Consider the following 22533-nt stretch of genomic DNA (forward strand, 5'->3'; position numbering starts at 1 on the left):
ATAAAAATGTAACTGTAATGTTTGGATAGATTCAATACTATCTGTTCCAGCTCTAAGAATAAGCTAATTTTATGAAGTTTGGATTAAGAACAAGTTTGAAGCCTTTAAAGCATCTGACAACTTGGATTCAAATCTTTTTCTCAACCATTAAATATTCAACAATCAGAGAGGGAAGAAAATCCTTTCTAAACCTGCATTAACTGATGTTTTCAGCCTCTTCAGGACAGCACAGCAAGCTGTGAACGCCTCTCTGACGTGTTTCTGGCCACCAGTATTCTTTCTCCTTTAGCTCCGCTTTTGGTGTCCACCAGCTGCCGAGGGAAATATCTGACTCTATCAAGTGTTCTGGAAAAAAAACAAGAATTAAACTCCAGAGTTCAATCAGATGCAGATGATGTTTCAGGCTCAGAGTAATATGAGACATATCTGCATGGATGTGCACTCTGTCATGTACCAATCATCTGGTGGCATTTTATGATGCTGTTATTATTACTGAAGAACATATATGTTCAAAATTACCACACCAACAGTGTTACTAGTTCCGTCTCTCAAAAGTAACTGAATTACCACCAATTACTTCATATAAAAGTAATTATATACTGGGGAAAGTAAGTTGTGTTACTGTGCTGTTAGATTTTATCTGCTAATATAGCGACAGCGGTTAATAACACTCCCGACCACCAGGAGGCAGCAATGAGCAGCGCTCCCACCTGTTGGCTACGTTTGTATCCAGTTGTATTTGACAACAGGATTTGATTGGAGAACACCAAGAACATGCTAGATGTCCGTGTTAACGAGCTTTGTTACAGCAGATAATGAATTATTCTATTTAATGACCCCGAGTTGTAAAATCCGAAGACAAGGCTGCGTTTGTCTTCTGTCCTCTGCTGCCGTCCACTGTTTTCACGGGACACAAAAGTAATGAGTCATGAACCCATTTAAATTATAGTAGCTGTAATTACGTTATTTAATTTGCTAAAGTAATTTGTGTTTAATTACAGCAGCAGAGTAACGCGTTACTCCCACCACTGCTAACCGGTGCCAAGTACAGCAGTATGTAGTTTTCAGGTCACAAGCTTGGAAGAAAAGGAGTATTTACTGTGTATATTTTAATTTGGTCCCATATTGTACTTGTGAAATACTTCATAATTACTTCAAAGGTTCAGTTTTGTTTCCAGACACGAACCTCGTCCAGTGTTTACTAAACATCCAGCTGTGACTTCCTTGTTCTCCCTGTTTCCGAGAAGTGATATTTGCATATAACTCATTTGCATTAATAATTAAGCTGTGCTGATGAAGATTATGTTCTCAGTCAGCTGGATATTTCTTCGGAAAGTACAAATATGAGTAAAACTAAACTCTGTCTGTGTGTGATGTGAACAGAGGCTTTCAGCTGCGTTCATGTGTGTTACGCTAATAGATTTTGAAAGTGGACAGATTATTAAAACATTTATTAACCAGCTTCATGCGATGCATTATTCATCTGGACAGCTCATTTTAAAAATCATGTCTGCTACATAGCTTACATTTTCACCATATTAATAATGTTATATTTGCATTAATTATTAAGGATTTTGGTTCAGACTGTTTGCTGCGTTCGAGGACCAGTCACATTAAACAAAATGAATGAAGAGTTCGTGTTGATTGACTGAGAGCAAAATCACACAAAGTCAATGTTCAGGTTTTTAAAATCTTGTGATCGATTGAGCTCGGCAGTGTTGATGTTTATTAATGTTAACGACGTCGATAAATCTCTACAGTCTAACCTGGACCTCATTTACATGCAGCATTTTGGGCATTAGTGGCGCAGGATGTGCACACGAGCGATGGTTTTTAAACGTACTTCAATGTGAATCACTTGATTGCGCTTTTCCTCGAGCGCCATCATCAGGCTTTTAATTTGTTCTGCACTTTGCTTTAGCATTAGCATGCTATCATAATGAAGTAAGATGGTAAATATGGTCAATATTAGCATGCGTCGAGTGGTCTTTGTGCTGCTTTGTTTGTCTCTTTCTGCCGTCCTGTATATTGAGTTCGTACACGTACTTGGCCAGTAAAGCTGATTCTGAAATATACACATTGAAGTCCTTGGTGTTTTTTGAGGAGACATAGAGGAGGACAGAACTGCAGGACTGAGCGAGCAGCAGAGATCTGCAGGTGGAGGACAGAAGCAGGAGAGGAGACAGACAGGAGGCCAAATATGAGAAAATACTCCATGTTTTAAACATTAAGTGTATGCGGCACAGACGATGAGTTGTGGGTACTGTTACACGCATGCACACACACACACACACGCACACACACACACACACACAAACACACACACACAGACTGGCTTATAATCCCTGCAGGCCCTGGGGCCTTGCTCTCAGGCCCCTCAACTGGGTGACAACAAACCTGCCTCTCTGATTTATGGAAATGCAGATGGAGTTTTTATTACGCATCCTCCTGATGCACACACACACACACACACACACACACACACACACACACACACACACACACACACACACACACACACAAACGTGCACACACACACTTCCCAGCCTGGCTAAAGGAAGGACAAAGTAGGTCAAACACTGTAAGAAACATGTCGACTCTGCAATGAGAACGGTCATTAGATTATGGGCTGTTTGTGTATGTGTGTGTGTGTGCGTGTGTATGTGTGTACGTGCGTGTGTGTGTGTGTGTGTGTGCATTACTCACATTGTGGGGACCTTCCTTATGAGGACAAAATGCATGTCCCCATAATCAAATCATTAAATTTTAGGCTGAAGACTTTGCTTGTAAGTCAAAGTAATGTCTTCTGAAGTGATGGAAACACAACTCTGTGTGTGTGTGTGTGTGTGTGTGTGTGTGTGTGTGTGTGTGTGTGTGTGTGTGTGTGTGTGTGTGTGTAATGTATTACTCACATTGTGGGGACATAAATCTGTTTACACAGTCACATTGAGCAGACTCTCTGTACTTGTGGCGACAAAATGCGTCTATGTTAAATCTGTGTGTGTGTGTGTGTGTGTGTGTGTGTGTGTGTGTGTGTGTGTGTGAGTGTGTGTGTGAGAGATGTTTGATTGCTGTAATTAACATGTTTAAGGACACAATAAATTGCACAGTATCGTAGGCAGCAGGTGATTCATGCTCAGGTGTGTGTTTGTATTTGTGGGGTTTCTACAGTGTTTGAAGTAAAAGTACAGAAGTATTATATTATTATATCTTACATTATTAGATTGTTAATAATAATGCATAATTTTCCCTGGTGGTCAAGTGGTTAGGATTCAAATATCTTAACAATATTTGACTCATCTTTTCTCTTTTCCTGACATCTGCGTGTTGCTGCTGTCTCCACTTTGTCTCGGCATGAAGACAAAGTTCCCCTCATCACACCCAAACACATGTCATTGGAAAGGCCAGGATGTCCTCTGCTGAGCACACCAGGACTTAGTTGAGTAGCTCAAATGAGTCAAAAGATACAGACCAAAACCAAATGTCCACTACAGAGGACACAAATGAATAGGCTGCCTCTCAGGAGGATATAGTCTTCTACATCATTTCAGCTTGTATTTAAAAACTGATCCACTCAACAGTCAGCTGATGTTCACCTCCTCAAACATCTGGCAGGTTAAAATATTCTCGTCTAATTTCTACCTCATTTTTAAAAATTTGTATAAAACATTGAACCAGTTAACGTCTTCGGTTGTTGAACCGTTATTTAAAAGAAACCATGTGAGATGTTTGGAGAGGAAATGTGTCATGTGAACAACTCAAAGACATCTGAAACACAGCAAGGAGCCACGACTAGTTTCTTCTGTAATGAGTCACAGTGAAAAAGGTTTGAAAGCGCTGGTTTGATCTTCAACGATGTCATTTATTTGAGCAGTTTAGCATACGTTTATTACTTTTCTATGAAAAGCAATGAGTAATCATATCCATCAGACAAATGTAATGGAGTAAAAAGTGGCATGAAATGAAAGCACGAGTATCTGAGTCGTTGAGTAAAAGTACTCGTTTATCAGCAGCTTTCTTTCAGACTGCAGCTCCTCTCACACGAGCTGCAGAAATCTGGAATCCGGAGAGGAGAATCTAATTCACAGCTGAGCTCGGCTGTGTTGTTTTCGGGCGACGGATCAGATGTGTGAGACGTCCAAATGAGATCACAGGTCTGAATATTCATAACCCCCAAATCATCTGTGTCGAAGAAGGGAAGGAGCGCGGTGGGGGGAAGGTAAAGGTGCAAAGAAGTGCTTGGTTTTCATTAGCGGGGAACATAATCCCCTTTGAGGAGGATACTCCCCGTCAGTCTTTGAGGAGGAAGAGGAACAAAGGGAGAAAGTGAGGAGAGGATGAAGGAGAAGCAGAAGGAGCGCTAACAGGAAGGGCTACAAACACATCATTCATCTGCTGATGATGCCCTGCCAGCTCCTCCACACTTAAACATAAGAGCTCTCACCTCGCTCCTCTTCCTCCTCCCCTCCTCCTTTTTCATGCTCTTTACTACCCGTCCTTTCTTCATTCTTCACTCCACTTTCTTTTCTCTTCCCCCCCATCCTCTCTGGAGTGCTCCTCATCCCCCAGCCCTCAGTATCCTCCCACAGCCTCCCTCCCCTCTCTCCCATCTCATCCCCACGTCCCCACCCCTCAGCGTTTAGTGATTAATGCAAGTTTTAATTGTCATGCTCACTTTTATGCTCATTAGAGTGTATTATGCAGCAGTTAGGGTATTAAAGTTCAGCGAGAAATTTCATGCATACTGATGAGAATGCAAATGAGCCCAGCGTGAAAGGATAGTATGGTTTGTGTTGTGTGTGTGTGTGTGTGCGTGCGTGTGTGTGTGATTATCCCCAGGAGTGAGCCAGAGTGTCATTATCACCAGTGCTAGCCATCTTAGCCGAGCAGAGAGAGTCCATCCATAGAAATCATGTTAATGGGACTCTCTTTATGTCTGAATACCTGAACAGTCTTTAACATACGACGCTGTGTGCTGTAAGAAATGCTGCCTGGGCTTTATTCAGCAAGGTGCAATCAATCCAGGTACACGAGCACGTCCAGTTCAAGTCACGTCAAGACTGCTGTTCATGTTATGTCTACTTATTTATGTTAACATTCAGTCATATCAGTTACATCTGTGCAAATATTTTGTGCAATATTACATATTTTTCTACTGTGTAATAGTTTTTTGCTGTAAATGCTGTTCATATACTTAGTTATATTGTATTTTTATTATATGATATTATATAATATGTATTATATATTATAATGCATATTATATAACTATATTTAGTTTTACTTAGTTATATTTTTATTGTTATTTTTTATTCCTGTTTCTATTTTTTGTTACTTTTTCTAAATAATTGTGTGTACATCCTGTGTTTGCTGTATGTTTAATTGCTACTGCAACAAAATAATTTCCCAAATTGGGATCAATAAAGAAACTGTCTCAGTCTAAGTCTACAAAGCACTGCATTTATCTGACTCGTGCTATGCAACGTGGCAATGGCAATAGTATTCTTATACCCTTGTATATAATGTACACACACATATATATATATAGTTGATTTTATTGTCTTTTTTGTTCTTTTCTATGTCTTTTTTATTCTTTGCTTTCTGTAACAACCTAATTTCCCCTGAGTGGGATTAAAAAAGTTTTTTCTTATCTTATCTTATGAAATTTGTAGATGTGCCACGTACAGTTCATGTGGTGTGAACAAAAGAAAAAACATGTCAGTGGGGTTTAAAAAGCAGCTCTGTATCAATAACCTGAAAACAGCTACTGTACAGCGTTTTTATTTATGTTTGAGTTGCATCTATGAAGTTTTGATGAGAAATTAGCATTAAAGCAGGAAATTGGTAAAACAGCAGTTCATTTCTTGTCGCTCGGTTTTGTTTCAGACGTTTTTTTTATGTGTTGTTGAAACTGTTTTAATACATCAGCGGGCGTCCAAGCAGGCAAAACCAGCGGCGCTGGAAAAGGGTGGCCAGCAGGTGGCGATGTCCTCTCCGGTACGGTTGTGCATGTCGCGTTAATTAGCGGTCAGAAAGCAAAGAACCACTGCTTTATGTCACGGTCAGAATACTGCACTCTGACCTACAGTGCAGAGTGTATTCAACACAGTTGGCCTTATGATGGCGCTCGATGGAAAGTCAGATAAGTTATTACAGTTCATCCTGAGGCGAACATGAACGTCTGAACCAGATTTCAAGACAATCCATCCAGCAGATTGTGAGACTCAAATCCCAAATAGCATCATCGTCAAGGTGACACTGGAGCAGAGCTCAGGGATCACCAGAGTCAGCGGGATTCATCCTCTGGGGAACATGAACTAAAGAACATGTCATGGCAGTTCATCCTCACTGCTAGCAGGGCTGAAACAATGAGGAGACAGAGCAGCATGCGAGAAACAAACGAGGTGTCCTGATGAAACGTTTGAGCTCTCAGCGAAGAAGAGATAAGAACCGTCTTAACATATCGAGCTTCTGAAATCTAAATGTAATACTACTACTAATACTGAGCGTCGCGTGTGTCTATACTGCCATCCTCCTCGCTCAGCCCACCCACTGCTAACGCCATGCTGAGTGAAGAGGCTCAGTCATTACTGCGCCTCAGCCACACTGTCTGCACAGCGAAATGAGACAATAGTAAAGATTTTCAACCAGGGGGCCTGAATCATTTCCACAGCATGAAGCGAGTGTGCTGAAATGAGGCTGCTGATAAGTCTGTCGTGCAGGAGCAGCAGGTGGTACTGTAACTGGAAAAAGAAGGACGACAGATAAAGTCATTACAGTGACAAACAGCGTGTTTATGCATGAATAAACTGTTTAAAAAACGGCTGAAATGTTCCCCCGGTGCTGATCAAAAGGAGGTATCAGACATCTTTGGCTGAGGCTGTCAGGACTCAAAGTTGTTTTATCACCCAGCGACAAAATACCACAACTGAGACCATTTGAAGTAAACAAAGTATTACTGTGTGGATGCGATGTGAGATGAAATGAAGGTTTGCAGTTCAGCTGGAAATACACATGGCTGATTTTTTTATTCTGTATCTTTAGACTATTTATCTGTTCTGTGCTTCTGGTTTTGCAGGTTTTGCTGTTTTAATACTAGCTGAATGTAATGACTTAATTTCCCCAGAGTCAGATCAATAAAGTCTTATCTTATCTTATCTTATCTTATCTTATCTTATCTTATCTTATCTTATCTTATCTTATCTTATCTTATCTGTAGAAATACTACATTACAAGTAAAAGTCCTGCACTGAAAATGTTACAGAACTAAAAGTATGTAAGTATAATCAGAAAAGCATACTTCAAAATTCAATTCATTCATGTTATTCTTGTTATTTGATAGAATGGATCAATATTTTGAGAAATACAGCTGGTTAGCTTAGCTTAGCATAAAGACTGGAAACAGAGGGAAACAGTTAGCCTGGCTCTGTGTCCAGTCTTTGTCCTTCAGTATTTGTTGACCCTCTCTTCTGACTCTCCTCCAGAAAATCAATATTTTCCAAAATGAAGGCCTTCTCTGGAAAAGTCATAACTATTGACACGAGTTTCAGAATTGTATTTCATAATGCTCAGCGCAGTAAAAAGTGTTAATTACCTCTCAGAGAGCAAATAACTGCTTCTTTGTGTCACACGCAACAGTTGAAACTGAAAAACGGTGCAAAATGTTTCCATACTGGATCCATTGTTTCAACTGGAGGAATCTCTTCTGGGACCAGTTTACACCTGGGACTCCAGGTGAATGCAATTAAGCAGCTGGCAAAACAGAAATCCAGCAGTTGGGCCCTGAAGGCACCTGAAAAAATAACATGCCTATTATCCAAAGTGAACCCCGTCCTGTTGGCCTGCAGTGACACTGTTCATGGAGGAGAAACCAGACTCAAAGACACAATGCAAGGCCACTTTAGACCGTCTGTGTTGTAATCTTTTACAAGTCACTGGGCTAAGTACTGTGTTTAAGTACAGTTGTGAAGTATTTGACTTGTGTGTTTTCATTTTCTGCCACTTTAAACATATAGTACGCTACTTTCTGCTTTTCACTTTGCTGAGTTATCTGACGGCTACACTCACCTTACACTTAAAAATCTTTCATACAAACATACGATCAGTTAATGTGATGCATTATTATACATGAAAGTACCCAACAGTACACAGAGTAGATGAATGTAGCTTCACCTCAACCTTCAGTATTAAAATGTTGCTTTATATGATGAGTAATAATAATTTTATTGTGTAATATAGAATAATATTGCACCCATTGAATGATATTACACTGCCGGGGGCCTTCTGCTGTATAATTTTACACTTGATACTTTGATAACATAGTATTTTGTACTTTTACGGATTGAATACAGGACATTAAGAGGGTACCACTGCATTGTCTGAAAATGGCAGTTCATCATTTTAAGGTGGGGGTGATGTGCATCAGACTACTGGGTCTAAGCCGTCAGGAAATCAGGAAGTTACTCGAGTCAGTTACTATTGTTATAAGTACATCATCCACCATTATGTATTATACTGCGTTATTTTCCAAAGTACCTACGAAACATGAGCTAGCCAGAGAAGACTGATACCATCCTGTAGATTAAATATGAATACAAGCTAACAAAGCTAAGCAGCGCTAACCAACCAGTTTTATGATTAGCTTAGCTTGTAGATCAGCCTGTTTCTGTGTAACGATAGATTTTCAATTCAATTCAATATACCTTTATTAGTCCCACAAGGGGAAATTCCAAATTACAGCAGCATCAGTAAGAAAAAATAGACGAGGTAGACAATCAGTAAGTATATACAAGTATATATATAAAAAAAGTGTGATAGAAATAAGTGTCTCTAAATTAGAAATAGTGTTTTGTTGAATTTGTACAAAAACCGAAGTCTAAAAATGGTGGTTCACCTTTTTACAGGAGCTAAGGAGGAGACTCCAGGAAGTCACCTGAGTTACTAATCTTTTTTTTCTCTCCTGTGCTTTATTGATCGGCAATAAGGAGCAAGCAGTGAATATACATTACAACATAAAGCTGCCCGGGTGGAGACATTGGACAAAAAAAGGTATTATTCCTTTAAAACAAAGAATCCCTTCAGACTTCAAAATCAAGGCTAGTCTTTGGGGTGTGAGCTACAGTTAGCTCCACGCATGAAGTTTAAAGAAGTGAAGTACTAAAGTACTTCTTTTTCCATCCGGTACTGCACTTCCCGTAATGAGCTGTGTTTTCTTCAAACGGACCCACATTCCAGCGGACCTTTAAACGTCACACGGGGCGGTGCTGCGTTCACTGCCCCCTCCCCCCAAACCACGAGGCTCCAGTGTTGACAGGCCAATCACCGCCCATCCTCAGTCCGGCTGCGCTACCTCAACATCGAACAAAGCGGCACCGTCTCCCCATCTGTGATATCTGTAAACGCCCACCGGCGAGAGCTCAGCCGAGGAGCGGAGACAGTCCTGATTACACCTTCCCCCTTTCCACGCCGGTCTCAAACGTGACTCACAAAGGATTAGCGGCCGAGCGGGAATTCCGCCCTCCGGTTTGTGGCGTTAGTTAGCGCGGAGCTAGCCGGACAGACCCCGCCTTGTCTTCATTTGTCAACAAAGGGGTTTGACAAGCTGGGAGAAGCCCTGCCCCATGTTTCCATAAAAGGATCATTTGGCCATACACGGCCAACAATCGAGCCGTGGGTAACCTCTTCCCTTCCCATCCCGTTCATATGGTGCGTTGACTTCCTCCGTCGCCGTTAAAGCGGAGCTATCATGGCGGAGCGCGTACAGCAGCCCCCAGCCAAGCGGCTCTGCTGTAGACCGGGCTACAGCGCAACATGTAGGCAAGGCCAGCGGGCCGCGGGGACGCCGTGCGGCGGCTCGGCTTCCACCCAGGGCGAATCGAGCAAAACCCAGAACCCGGAATCTCTCCTGGACATCGCGGCGAGGAAAGTCGCGGAGAAGTGGCCGTTTCAAAGGGTAGAGGAGCGTTTCGAGCGGATCCCGGAGCCCGTTCAGAGACGGATCGTGTACTGGTCTTTCCCGAGAAGCGAGCGGGAGATCTGCATGTACTCGTCGTTCAACACCGGCGGGGAGGAGATCGGAAGTAGCGGGGAGAGCAGCGACGAGACGCGGCTGCCGTTCCGACGGGGCATCGCTCTGCTGGAGAGCGGCTGCGTGGACAACGTACTGCAAGTCGGTGAGTGCTGTGACGGGACCGGGGACACCGGGGACAAATACAGTCACATCTGTCCACGAATCACCCAGAAAACAACGACACGACCTGTTTTAGTGATTGTGTGAGTGTGCGGTGATGAAAGTGACAGGGTTCGACAACAAAGGGTGAAGCGGTCCGGCGAGAGCCGACAATGGGGCTTTAAACCTGCATGAATGGGAATGTGTGACTGGGGCATTTAAATCCTGTTTGGCTCGGGGCAGTTTGAGTGTGAAATGAAGGGTACAAAGCCTGAAAAACCCACTCATTGCGTTTAAAATCAAGCTGTGGCTTTAACAAAGAGGAATTCCCACATTTCCAGCGGACCTGACGGAGAAACTTTGACAGAATCAGGATAAATCACCATTTCTGCTGCTGCGTTCAGGGGCGCCAATAAATTAAGCTAATGTGAAACTCAATTTCTTGTCACAGAAGATTTTTGGTGCTGCTTTGAGGTCAGGTCGTGGCACTGGCAGGCTACCGTAGCTTCACGAAGCGCCCTAAAGTGCTTCATATGTGTTAAATCCTCTTGGTATATCGAATTAATTGACCTGATGTGACGTAGAAAAGCATAAAAACTCATTTTCCCTATTTAATATCGCAATTTCTCGCTACATTCCTCACACTTTCGCCATTCAGGCGCTGCTGAAAACACAGCCGGGCCTTTTAAAATCAGTTTTAAACGATTGCATAAATCTATTGAGTAATAAGGGAAGTGCTCAGTGTTGGGCTGGGTCTCAACTGACACACATTGCATTTGAATGAGTTGTTCTCACAGTTGAGATGTGGTTGGATAATAATTTCATTGTGTCTTTGTCAGCTTAGTTTGATCAGCAGAAATCTTAAGTGAGGAGAAGCTGATAAACCACAGAGCCACAAAACAGGCTCACGTTATTACTGTTTTATAGAGAGAGGTGTGTGGAGAGGTATCTGGTGTGCTGACTGTGTGTTGCTGGGGCGTTTGAGTGCAGAATAATTACAGGAATTCATGTGCTCTCTTTCCAAATGGCAAAAATGAGAGTGTGCATGCTGGTTTCTGAGCCACTGAAAGGCGATGTGAAACAGGAACAGGCACATGTGCTGAGCTGACAGCTGTTTGTGCATCACAACTTTGAACCAGTGACCCAGTAATGCTCGATTTACGTCACGCAGTTGTAATTTTCTGACCATCTTTACGTGCTCAGAGCGTGGCCCTCTTTGAGATTTTAATTACCCGGCACACATATCAAATGCCCGGCATTCCTATTGTGAGTTTGGCACTTTGTTCCCATTTTCATGTTCATTTGCGTCTTTCAAGCTTCCCGTCTCCTCCAAAAGGAAGGCAAACAAAAGCGTCTTTTCACTCCCTTGTTAAGTAGAAGAGATTTGGAAGGAGGAAGCGTATTGAGCGCAGCCATTCCTCTAAAAGGGCCGCGATTCACACCAGTCCACGGCCAATTGGTTCAGGCTTGTGTCTTTTTGTGCGTCTGATGGAAGAGAAGCCGGCCGAGCTCTTTGGCTGCGAGGGAAGCAGACGCGGCGTTGGGTTGAGGATGGCTCTTCAGTTTACAGCCTTCATCACTGCGTGGTCAGGCTTTGATTGCGTTGCGGCGTCTGTCGCCCCTGACTTCACCTCACTCGGGACACCTTCCCAGGGAGCGCGGAGGGCCGTAATCCCATTACTCTGCATGGTTAATTTGAATTGTAATACAATCTGAACACTTGAGTTTCTGCATGACTCGTCCCTCTTCCCCCACTCCTAAGTGCAGGAGGTTCATGTGGGCTTTGTGAAGGGCCACGGGGAATACAGAGTCCCAGCACACACCAGCCTCCGTCCTGCCAAGACCAGAGGCCCATGCATTCGCAGATATTGGGAAATGTTTCTGCAGGGAAGAAGCAGAATCTGGGCTGTTCTGCCACAGAGCGAGGGGGCTCGATCTGCATGCTTACAAAGAGGAATAACAGTAGTGCTAACAAACACACACACACACACACACACACACACACACACACACACACACACACACACACACACACACACACACACACTGGGAGGGTTTCTTTCTTGGCTGATTGCACCCCAGCTTGGAATTTGCTGGGAAAATAGAGCCAAGAAGTGATAAATAAAAGATGTAATCTCCCCATGTGTGGGCTGCACCGGAGGAGGGAGGCTCTCTCGCAGCAGACCTTGAGGAAATGAATTGGCACACATTCGCTGTGGACCCTCGTGCTCCACAACAAACCCTCACTGTTAATCAGCGCAAAGATAAAGGAAGCCATTTTTTCTCACAAGAGCGAGTGCCGCGGCTCCTCCGGTCGAGACTCGGGGGCCGCTTTATTCCCCTGGTTGTAGCTAATGTCATCGCTGATGGTGATGTTATGGAGCTGTGAGGTGGACGACCGGCGCCGAAGAAACAAGTGAAGTGTGCCGCTGCTCCAGATGCACTCTGGACTGTTCAATACCAAACAGTAATAAGAGCTGGAATGAGCAGTCGACAAGGCCGCTGTTTTAACAAGCAGTCAATCATTCAGGCTGTTTGTGAAGCAGTAATTTGATGGTCCCGCCCACTCAAATGTGAGAATTTCCCCTTTTCCTTCTCATACTTTCTAATGAACTGCATGTTTTTAAGTTCTGGGCCAAACAAGCGATCAAGAGGATGAACCTCAGATTAATTAATAATGAAAATAAATAAATAAAATCCTGTTTGCGTGCATCAACCTGAAAAATCAACCATTAAAGATACGGAAAAGAAGCAAATGCAGATTTTGCGTTTTGACCGCTTCCTGCGGTTCAGATACACAAATTATTTCTTCAGAGTTGCTCATTAATTGTTGCTGTGCTTGTGTTCAGCGATTTAATTGCCCTTAAAAACATTTAATTGAGTTTCTAATTGAAAGAGGAAAGTCAAAGTCACGGCCCCTGCACATTAAAGAGCGTCACTGATTAATCTGCTGTTTTTAAATGTATTTGCAATCAGTTTTAAGAGTGCAAGCAGTAAAATATTTTTAGTAATTACAACACGAGTGCTGCTGGGTGCAGCTTAAGCAGACATGTTGCATACGTTCAGTCAAACTTTAAGTATTTTACAGGATCCAAAACAAAGCAGAGGTTCAGTCAGCAGAGCGCAGACAGACGGTCTCTTATTGAGCCCGATTCAACATCCTCCATTATCGTTTTACGCTCACGGAGGAAGACGAGCTCCTCTGCTGTGAAGTCATTTGGCAGCGAGGTTCATGTGGAGGAGCAGCTGAGAACATGAAAGCCTTTTGTCTAATCCAGTTTGCACTCAGGGTCAGAAGGCAGAAATGCTTCCTGTGTGCAGAAACATTAGCACAGATTTCTGGATGTGTTACGATGAAAAAAGTCAAGTAACAGTGAAGCAAGAAGGGAAAGAGCTGCATGTTAGGCAGTTTGTGAGGAAATGTCCAGCTTTGATCACCACAAACAAAGCAAGATTTTCCCAAAGCGAAACAACTATTTGAAGGAGATTTCCTCTAGAAGCAGCTGAACAAAGAGCCTGAAGCTGAAACTTCCCTCAGCCTCAGCGGCTTCATGGTGCAAGATGTCATTTATCACTTTTAATAACATCTGTTTGTGATTCAGAGCCGTTTTCAGGAGCACGGCCGGCTGAAAAGCAGTTTGTCCACAGATGAAAAGATCATCAGTAATTGTGCTGCAATACAAGTTACACGAGTCCACGGCGACGCCAGCGAGCCGATCTACAGCAGCTGAGACGTTTGCAATGGCAGCCGTCTTAGTTTAGCTTGTTAGCATGCTAACATTTACGTTCTCAAAGCACTAAACACAAAGTGCAGCGGAGGCCGATGGAAAGGTGTTAAAAAGGTCAAAATGTTCACTTGATGAAACATGAGAAACATCCACACGCGCTGCTACCCTGACATCACCAGAGGAGATGTGTGTGTGGACGCAAACGTCCGAATCAGCTGGACTTTACTCTGCCAGCAAGTGTGTTCCTGATGGTGGCGCTAGAGGGAACAGTCAGGGGACCCTTTTACAGTTCGTCCTGAGGGGCACGTGGTTCACCAAAGTGGTGAACCGGCTGACTGACAGAGATCACGTCCCAGCGGCTTCGCTGCTGGAATGACTGAAAACGTGTCATGATAGCACTTCCTGGATGCTCTCATTAGGACAAAACTCCGGTGTTGTGGTCCGATTAAGAGACAGGAAGTGACGGCTGACGGCTGCCTCTCGGACTCTGAGGGCGTAAACACGGCGTGGACGTGAAGCAGTCTGTCTCAGTCGTGTTGAGGGACGGCTCAGAGCTGAAGGACAGGCTTCAGGGACACGTCAAAGTACAGGCTGCAGTGTTTATGTGTGGTCCTCTGCACGCATCAACAGCTTCAACACAGACGGAAGATAATCGAACGTGTAAAGTAACGTGAGCAAACGCGTGGTTTCTATCTGCGGTGGGAAACGTGCTGTAATGTGTTTGTTACCTGCGTCACCTGGTTGTTAGGTGACGCTGAGGCTCATACCTGTGCACCCTTCAGAGGCCCCTCTCTGATTGTTTTTGTCTCAAAAGTCCGAGCTGACATTCACTTTGCTTTTGTCTGAACCAGTTGGAGTTGAGCTGAGTTTACGTCGTCATCGCTGTCATTTTGTACACTGAAGTGCTGAATTGGAGACTGGGCTCGCAGGTTTGTCACAGGCCCGTCGCTTCAAAGATGGAGGGCCGACGGGGGGCGGCGGTCTGCCGTCGCTGCGGGCAGTGGATTCTCGCAGCTCGTCTGTCGAGTCTTGAGCACGTGTGGCTTTCCTCACATTTGGTCATGTGAGAGAGGAGGCGGCCCGTCTGCGCTCAGACGCCGCGTTCGGGTTTGCTGCCACCAGACGGTGAAATCTGGCCGGGACGAGTCCAGAACAAACCTCACCGTCTCTGCCCCGGAGAGGACGTTCTGGTCCGGTGAGGATCCTCCAGCGAGGAGCGGCGTGTTTTCATGGTTTTGATTGACAGATTCTGAGCCGCAGAAATTAAACTCACATTTACTCACAGTATCAGAAGTAAACGTAATTGTTGGCTCCTGTGACTTCGATAATGTTTTTAATTTTATATTATTCGATTTTACATTTCTATACAGTTAGCTAGTTTTGTCCAGAGGTTCCCAATGTAGGGTTTGGGTCCCTCTAAAGGTCACCAGATAACTCGTTAGGGGTCATGAGATGATTAAGGATGTATGAAAGAAGACAAAACTGTAAAATAATGGATAATTTTATGTCTTTTGAAACCTTCTGAGACGTTTAGATTCAGCATCGCAATTCTGTGAGAATTCAAAAGAACGATTTGAGCATTTTATACTTAATCTGACATCACTTTTTAATTTGATGTACTCATCTAACGGAGCAACACGATCATTTATTCGTCACCTGGTGAATTGAAGTCCCAGCATTCGCTCTCTTTTAGCTCTGGTTTTGGTCTCTACCGGCTCGGACAGTAAATATCTGGTCTCCGTCGCGTTCGCTGGAGTTTTCTTGCTGCTGACGGCGACGCTTGGCTCCATGAAGCTGCAGGATCAGCTGTCACGTCATAATAAAAATATTGATTATAGCTTCTTTAAGTAAATCTTTGTTTTTGTGACGCAGGAGACACTTACTGCTAAACTCAGCACGCTGTGTTTAATTACAGCTGAGGAAAGCGTGTCAGATCACAGTTAGCGCTATCGCTCATGCACACGTATCCGTGAAGCCTCAGGCCTCTTGTATACACTGATTACTGGCGGCGAGCTCCCTCATCTGCAATCTTATGAAGAATCAATGAATCGGCGCACACTTATTGAATGATGCAGTAGTATGCACGTACACACACACGCACACACACTCAGGCTTGCGGGCTGTTGATCAGCATTAATGGTGTATGCATCGCGCCTCAGTATGCTTCTGCCATGCAAGATCAATTTTTATCGGAGCTGCATCGGGCGCGTGCTTTGAAGCAAACGCTCGGCTGGATTTCACAGAGAAGCTGCCGTTTTGAAAAATGGTTTCACACAACAGCGGCCACACTCGAGCGAAGCGAGGAGGCGTGAGATGTTAATGCGCTGCAGACGAGCCTCTCTCAGCCTCTCTGCTGGTTGAAGTCTTGGAGTTCTGCCCAGGTATTTTCCAGGTCAGTGTCAAACACCACGAGGAATGTCGCTCGCTTTTTCGTTTCTGCTTCCGCGGGGAAGAAGAAGTCAGGACACAGATGTACAAACAACACACACACATGGACACACACACATTTAATTTTTCAATCAGGGGTAAAACCTTTAAAGGAGAAGGTTTTTTTTAAATCAACAAATGCCACAAAAAGACCAGAAAGTGTTTTTTTTTCGTGCGTCTCTCAAATGTATGACCTCACTGCCAGCTGCTCACTCTAAGTTTTATCAAGCATGACTCAAACAGGAGGAAACGGTGCTTTTGTCAGGGACTACTTTCTGCGGCAGATTAATCCTCATTTGGTGTTCTGGGCAGCAGGATGATAAGCTTCAGTGGGTGAGTTCATGGTGGTGAAGGAGCAGTTTTTGGACAGTTTTTGGACAGCAGTGGAGCTCTAAGACCCCGAGGACTCAAATCTCAGGTGGACGAATTTATCGTCCCTTTTTGTCTTTTTTGCTGGATCAGCTATGAAACTGAAGACCGCCGACCTCGTCCTTTAAGGCCTTGGTTGGTTAGCGCTCTTCCCACATCTGACCACGTCTCCCTGATCTGTATTCCTCTGCCGTATTCCTTCATCATTAACCTTCAACTGGAGGGAGAGGAGAGGCGGCGGAGCAGAGAGGCAGATGGAGGAGGGGAGTAACTGGTTTACCTCCATCTGCCCTCAATCAGCTCCATTTAGCCCATTTTGTCCTCGTCTTACTCGTCTCATTCCTCCTCAAATGCCACATAATGCTGATAGAAACAACTAGTGTGGATGCACCTCGAGCTGGACTCACTATTGATCCCAGGTTTCATTAGTTTGACCGTTGCTCTACTGATCAACTCCATAAAATGTTAGAAATTAGTGAAAAATCTGCTCCAAACTGCTGCTGCTGTAACCTGGTTCAGGTTTGCTGTCACGATGAAGAGTAAACAAAGCAAATCCTCGTTATCTCTGCGTCGTGTTCGGGAGTGATTTGATTAATGAGTCATGAAAACAGTTGCTGATCATGTTTTTATAGATCAGCTAATTGATCAAGTGCCTCTTAAATGGTGAGGGGGTCTTTTCTTGGGGGTGTCTGGGGAGTTTTATTCAGCCACACGTCGTCTCGGCAGGTCAAAGCCTGTCGCTGCCCTCGTCTCATGGGGCCCCTGGGCCTCGTGGGGGGGGGTCTCCAGAGAGGAGCTCCCCTCACCTCCGCTGTCTCCTGCAGACGGACCACTCTGGTTCATAACAGCTCGCCAATCTGCCTGTTCTCGATCCTCACGTGGTCGTGAATAAAAGGCAGGAGTGTCAGTATTTGTGGCGGGCGCAGAGCGAAGGAGAAGCCCGAGCTCGGTCTCTGCGGAGCAGGCGGCTTAGCGCTTCGAGCCAGACTGTAAATCAGAAGCTGCTTATGAGCAATGCTTACCTTTTAATGGGAACTTAAAGGTGTCATCCATCAGGGGCCGTTAGCTCAGCTCACAGCCGGAGCATGCTTAATGAAGACTGATGGCCCTCCTCTGCTTTGCTCTCCTCAGACAACGGAAACGCAGCAACTCGAGTGAAACATTTAAGAAATAATAATAATAATAGCAGCAGTTTTAACCTCCTTGCATTGTTCATTCAAATAGATTTTCTCCCACCAAAAACTCAGAACTGGGCTTCAAACACGCCGCCCTCCTGCACGTGAACCTGCTCTGCCAGATAACACTGCTGCCATCTGCTCCCAGGATCTATGTGCCCGAGCTTGTTAAAGCCCAGGGAGGGAAATCATCATAGTGTTTGCTTAGCCAAATCTACCAGGAGCGCAGACTGTGTAATGGGAACGCACCGACAAACCGACGCGTGCAGACTTCCCCCTTTAATGTTGTCACGGGACCTGCATCCGTTCACTTCCTGCCCTCGGCCTCAGCTCCTCGCGTGAGGATCTGCTTTCACTTTATCATTCAGCCTCTGCACGCTGCACCTTTGCGCTTGCATCTGCATCTGTAATAACAAGCAAATGATATCGTTCTCCGTGCCGTGTTGAAGTTTAGACAAGCAAAACCAGGTGTTCAGGTGCCTCCTGAATCTGTTTGATCATGATTTCATTGTCTCAACACTTCCAGGCAAACTGGTGCCTTCGTTGGTCTTTGTTGCCAAATGTGAAAACGTCCTCAGTTTACTCGAAACTTTATAATTTCACCAGCAATAGAAAGTTCTGAGATCAATCAGAGGCTGCTTTGATAATCAATGAATCGTTTCTGTCACCTTTCAAGCTCATATTGGTTGATCACCATCGTGGTCGTTTTGGTTTATGTGACGACCACAAGTTTTACTTAGTTGCACGTTGAAAAATCCAGGTTTTGACTTCCTGAACCGTCCACGTTCCGTATGATTGCTTTAACTTTTAGACCTCGCTGCCCTTTAAACGCCCTCGTCTTCTAAACGCTACGCTGCTGTTGATAACGCAGGCTTTCTATCGATGCGTGAAGCCTCAGGTCTGACTTAGATAACCCCAGTGACGTCTTCAGGGGGTCTTTTCTCAGACTTTCCTCCCACCAGAGCCACAGAAGACCTGATAAAAGTGTTGGTGTTGCTCCACGAGCAGCAAACTGACCTTTATGTATTTGAATCAGTGGACGGCCTTTAATGCAGAAAATAATCTGCAGGATTCTGTTTAATAGCACATAATCACGTATGATTCATCTTGACTCTTTGTTGCTTTCAAAAACCAGTACGGTAACTCCACAAGACACACACACACACACCTCAGGGATGACACAAGCTACCACAAGCCCTGCAAACCCATCCGGTATGTTTCCGGGGTATGCCTGGCATGCAGCTGCAGGTTGACTCATTGTTTTCATCTGTTCATTATGACTAAAGTCAGTCCGTGTGATTGAAACGGGATTTCCCTGAAAAGCACATCGACGGGCTTTAACGCAGTCTGATGAACGTGATGCTGAGAGGACGGCCCGCCATTCAAACCAGGTGTTATCAGTCAATTGTGCTTAAAGTACCAAAAGTAGAAGTACTTTGACTGATGAATGGTATGTTGGAGCAGCATTTTAGTGCTGGAGCTGCTGCAGGTGGAGCCCAACCTGGGGGTCGGGCCCCTCCGAAGGGTCGCCCGATAAACCTGACGAGTGCTGATGAGGGTGAGAGAGGAAGATTAATATCAGTACGTTTGAGCTGCCTGCTGGTGAATCGTGATCATCCCCGTGTTTCGTACGTGTGAGGCGCTCAGCCGCTGCGAGGCGGCGCAGCCAATCACACGGCAGCCGAGCAGGGAGGCGGCTCCAGCTGGTGAATGAGATGCAGCGACGAGCGGGGCTGGTTGGCAGGAACAGGCCGAAAACGTGAGGCGACGGGAGCCAGAATGACTGCGTGCGGAGCAGACTGATGAGGAGTCGAAGCAGGATTGAGAAAGACTTCAGTCGTTTGTCTTCGTCTGTCGACTCAGAGACTTTCTCCCCCCACAGACGTTGAGCAACCTGAACAGAAAGGAGGCTGAGGGCTTGTGGCTCCGCTTTGATGCGCCGCTGTGATGCAGTGTGACCTGCATCCTGTTTTGACAGCGACCCCCCCCCCCGCCGCACCCCCACCCCCACCCCGTGACGCTGTAGGAAAGTATTCCTTCCTCTTAGAGGCACGCCGTTATGACGTTACGCCGACAGTTAAACGGCTGCTTTAGTCGGCTGACAAAGACAAGCCCAGATAATGTTGCTGGGCTAGTTGTTCCACACACACACACACACACACACACACACACACACACACACACACACACACACACACACACACACACACAGCAGAGACATGCACACTTGTTTTGATGGTGATTTGACAAAAGCCTAAACTTGTTGTAACCATACCTGAAGCTCGTCAGAGCAGTCCTGAACCAGAGCAAACAGGCCTGCTGACAGCGAGCTGATCCTGAATCAGCGATCAGACGATTCGTCTGTGAGAGGATCAAAGGAAAGTTAGTCACTCGCTGTTCGACGGCTTCACTTTTAAGCACAGAACGCTGAATGTCTGATGTTTCCAGCCTCTCAGTGGTCTTTTGAATGTGGTCTTTACCTAAAACTGGACTGATTTTTCCCTCAAAAAGTAGAAAACCTACAACAACCAGAATGCACTGGGCCGCACCGGATCGCTAAATGCTCTGGCTGGCGGGGGACGTCCTGGGGATTGGGCGTTTTCTGGTTTCAGGCAGCGCAGCCTAGTCACAAACTTATGACAGTTAAACATTAGACTAAGGTCAGTTTCCGAAAACATTGGAGGTGAGAAAAAGGCGGATCAGACTTGTGTCCGAGGCGGCGACGTTACAGAAATGCAGAAGTCCAATGTGCAGTGCAGGAAACACAGAGGGAGGTTTAACATGAGAGAAACCCGCAGTGCAGCGACCCAGAGCTGCTCAAGACGTGTTGCTTCAGGGTTTGGACCGTCAGTCAGACCGAACGAGACGCCTCACGCCCTGCGATCTCGTCATTTCCGTTTCCTGATGATAGTTGGACGAGAATGAACAGAATGGTTTTAGCCTGGTGAGCACACGAAGAACAAAACCAGCTCTTGATAATTCAGCGAGATGCACGAGGGAAGTGTAATCTTTTGGTTCTCGCTTTCTGACATCTCTGCTCTCACTTGTGTTTATATATGTCTGTATGCAAACGCAGTGTGAAAACGTGAAGATATGAAAATACACTGACTGGAAAGGGCCGGCTCAGTCGTGTCTGTTTGGGTTTTAGTACCACAGCTGCTGTAAAGTCATTTCCACCGTTCAGACGTCGCGTGGAGCTTCAGCCTGAAGCTCATCGAGCTTCTTCAGCTCCAGATGTTTCTCACATTTAAAAAAGAAGTGAAAACACACACCTAAGCTTCATTTTTGTCCCCGGTTTGATTCAGAATGTGCACGCCCTCGTGTCGCCCTCACGGGCTGCTTTTCACCTCAAGGAAGCAACTGCTGTAGGTTCAGAGGTCAAAGGTCACACTGGTGCTCGTAAAGAGGAGCTGTTGTTGTTGTGCGCTGCAGTCTGCAGCAGGTGTGTTTGTGTGTGTGTGTGTGTGTTTGGACACATGCAGATTTGCAGACTTTGCTCGTCCCTGCAGGTTTTCGCTCTCACTCGTTTTGTGTTTCGGTCGTTTCGTGTCACATTTTACTTCCTGACGAGATGAAGCGCACCACGGTCCTCTGTGGCAGACGCACATTTAAACCTGCAGTAATGAGCATGTTAGCAAACAGCTGCTTATTTATTTACACGTCCAGCAGTTACGGAGCAACCTGATGAATTTAAGGATGAACTCTGCTTTATGTTCACCTGCTTGGCTCGAACTGTGTCTGCTGAGCATGTCGTGTACTGAGACTGAACCAAAACAGTGACGCTGTGGCCTTAAAGCTCGTCAGAGGGCTGAAACTGACCGCAGAGCTCTGTCATCCACATTATCGGACAGACACTGTTACAATAAAAATACCTGTTACAGCCGCTTTAAGATCGTCGCCCACCCTGGACAGCGAATGCTAAACATTAGAGCGTTTAGGTCTATTTCTGTTGTTTAGGAATCGTAACTGCTGCAGGGATTATTCGTGCATTTATGGACGCTGACATCTGAGATATGTGAGTCACCTGCTGGTGAACCCAAACCTGTGAGTGCAAAGAGGCGGCAGTCTCAGGACACGGCGAGCGATCCAGTGGAGGGAAATGGACATTAACGGGAAAACCAAACGCAGAAACAGCTGGAGTTGCACCACCACGACGTCGAGACCCGGCGTCTCCGAACGCTGTTTGTTCCCACATCGAGTTTTTCCTCTTTTCACTTTCGTTTCTTCCTTTAACTTTCTGCTTATTCTTGTCAGCGTCTTCGCTGATGCGATCAAAGACGTGATGTAAATAATTTAAGAGGATTGAGCATACTTTCTGTTTTTTATTCAGCTTCCAGAGGTCTCAAAAGCACCGTTTAATCCTCATTTAATCCCTATTTTGTAGCCATTTAAAGTAATATTTTCAACATTTTTGGCTTCCTTGGATAGAAGAAAACAGTACAGCAGTAAAACCATAACAGCGCTGGGCCAGGCTAGCTGTTTCCCCCTTGTTCCAGTCTTTATGCTAAGCTAAGCTAACTGTCTTCATACGATGTAAACACGGCAGAGTGGTATCGATCCTTTCATTGGACCACAGCCGTGATTCAGAGAATATTGTCATCAACAGCGAACGGCGCTCTCATGCTGGACAACAGCACTGAACAAACTGCAGTCAGATCAGCACGCTAAA

At 45.1% G+C, this 22533-nt stretch overlaps 1 protein-coding gene across 1 annotated transcript in view; it reads left to right on the forward strand.

Annotated features, from left to right (window-relative positions):
• The first annotated feature begins 9657 nt into the window (after positions 1-9657).
• zswim6 (zinc finger, SWIM-type containing 6) overlaps positions 9658-22533 on the forward strand; it is a 36156-nt gene continuing 23280 nt past the window's right edge. The window contains exon 1 of the mRNA XM_070989124.1: positions 9658-10169. Within this exon, the coding sequence (XP_070845225.1) occupies positions 9743-10169 (427 nt within the window). The 5' untranslated portion in view covers positions 9658-9742. The remainder of the gene's footprint in view (positions 10170-22533) is intronic.

This window comes from Chaetodon trifascialis, chromosome 20 (assembly GCF_039877785.1).
Source record: "Chaetodon trifascialis isolate fChaTrf1 chromosome 20, fChaTrf1.hap1, whole genome shotgun sequence".
Taxonomy (NCBI): domain Eukaryota; kingdom Metazoa; phylum Chordata; class Actinopteri; order Chaetodontiformes; family Chaetodontidae; genus Chaetodon; species Chaetodon trifascialis.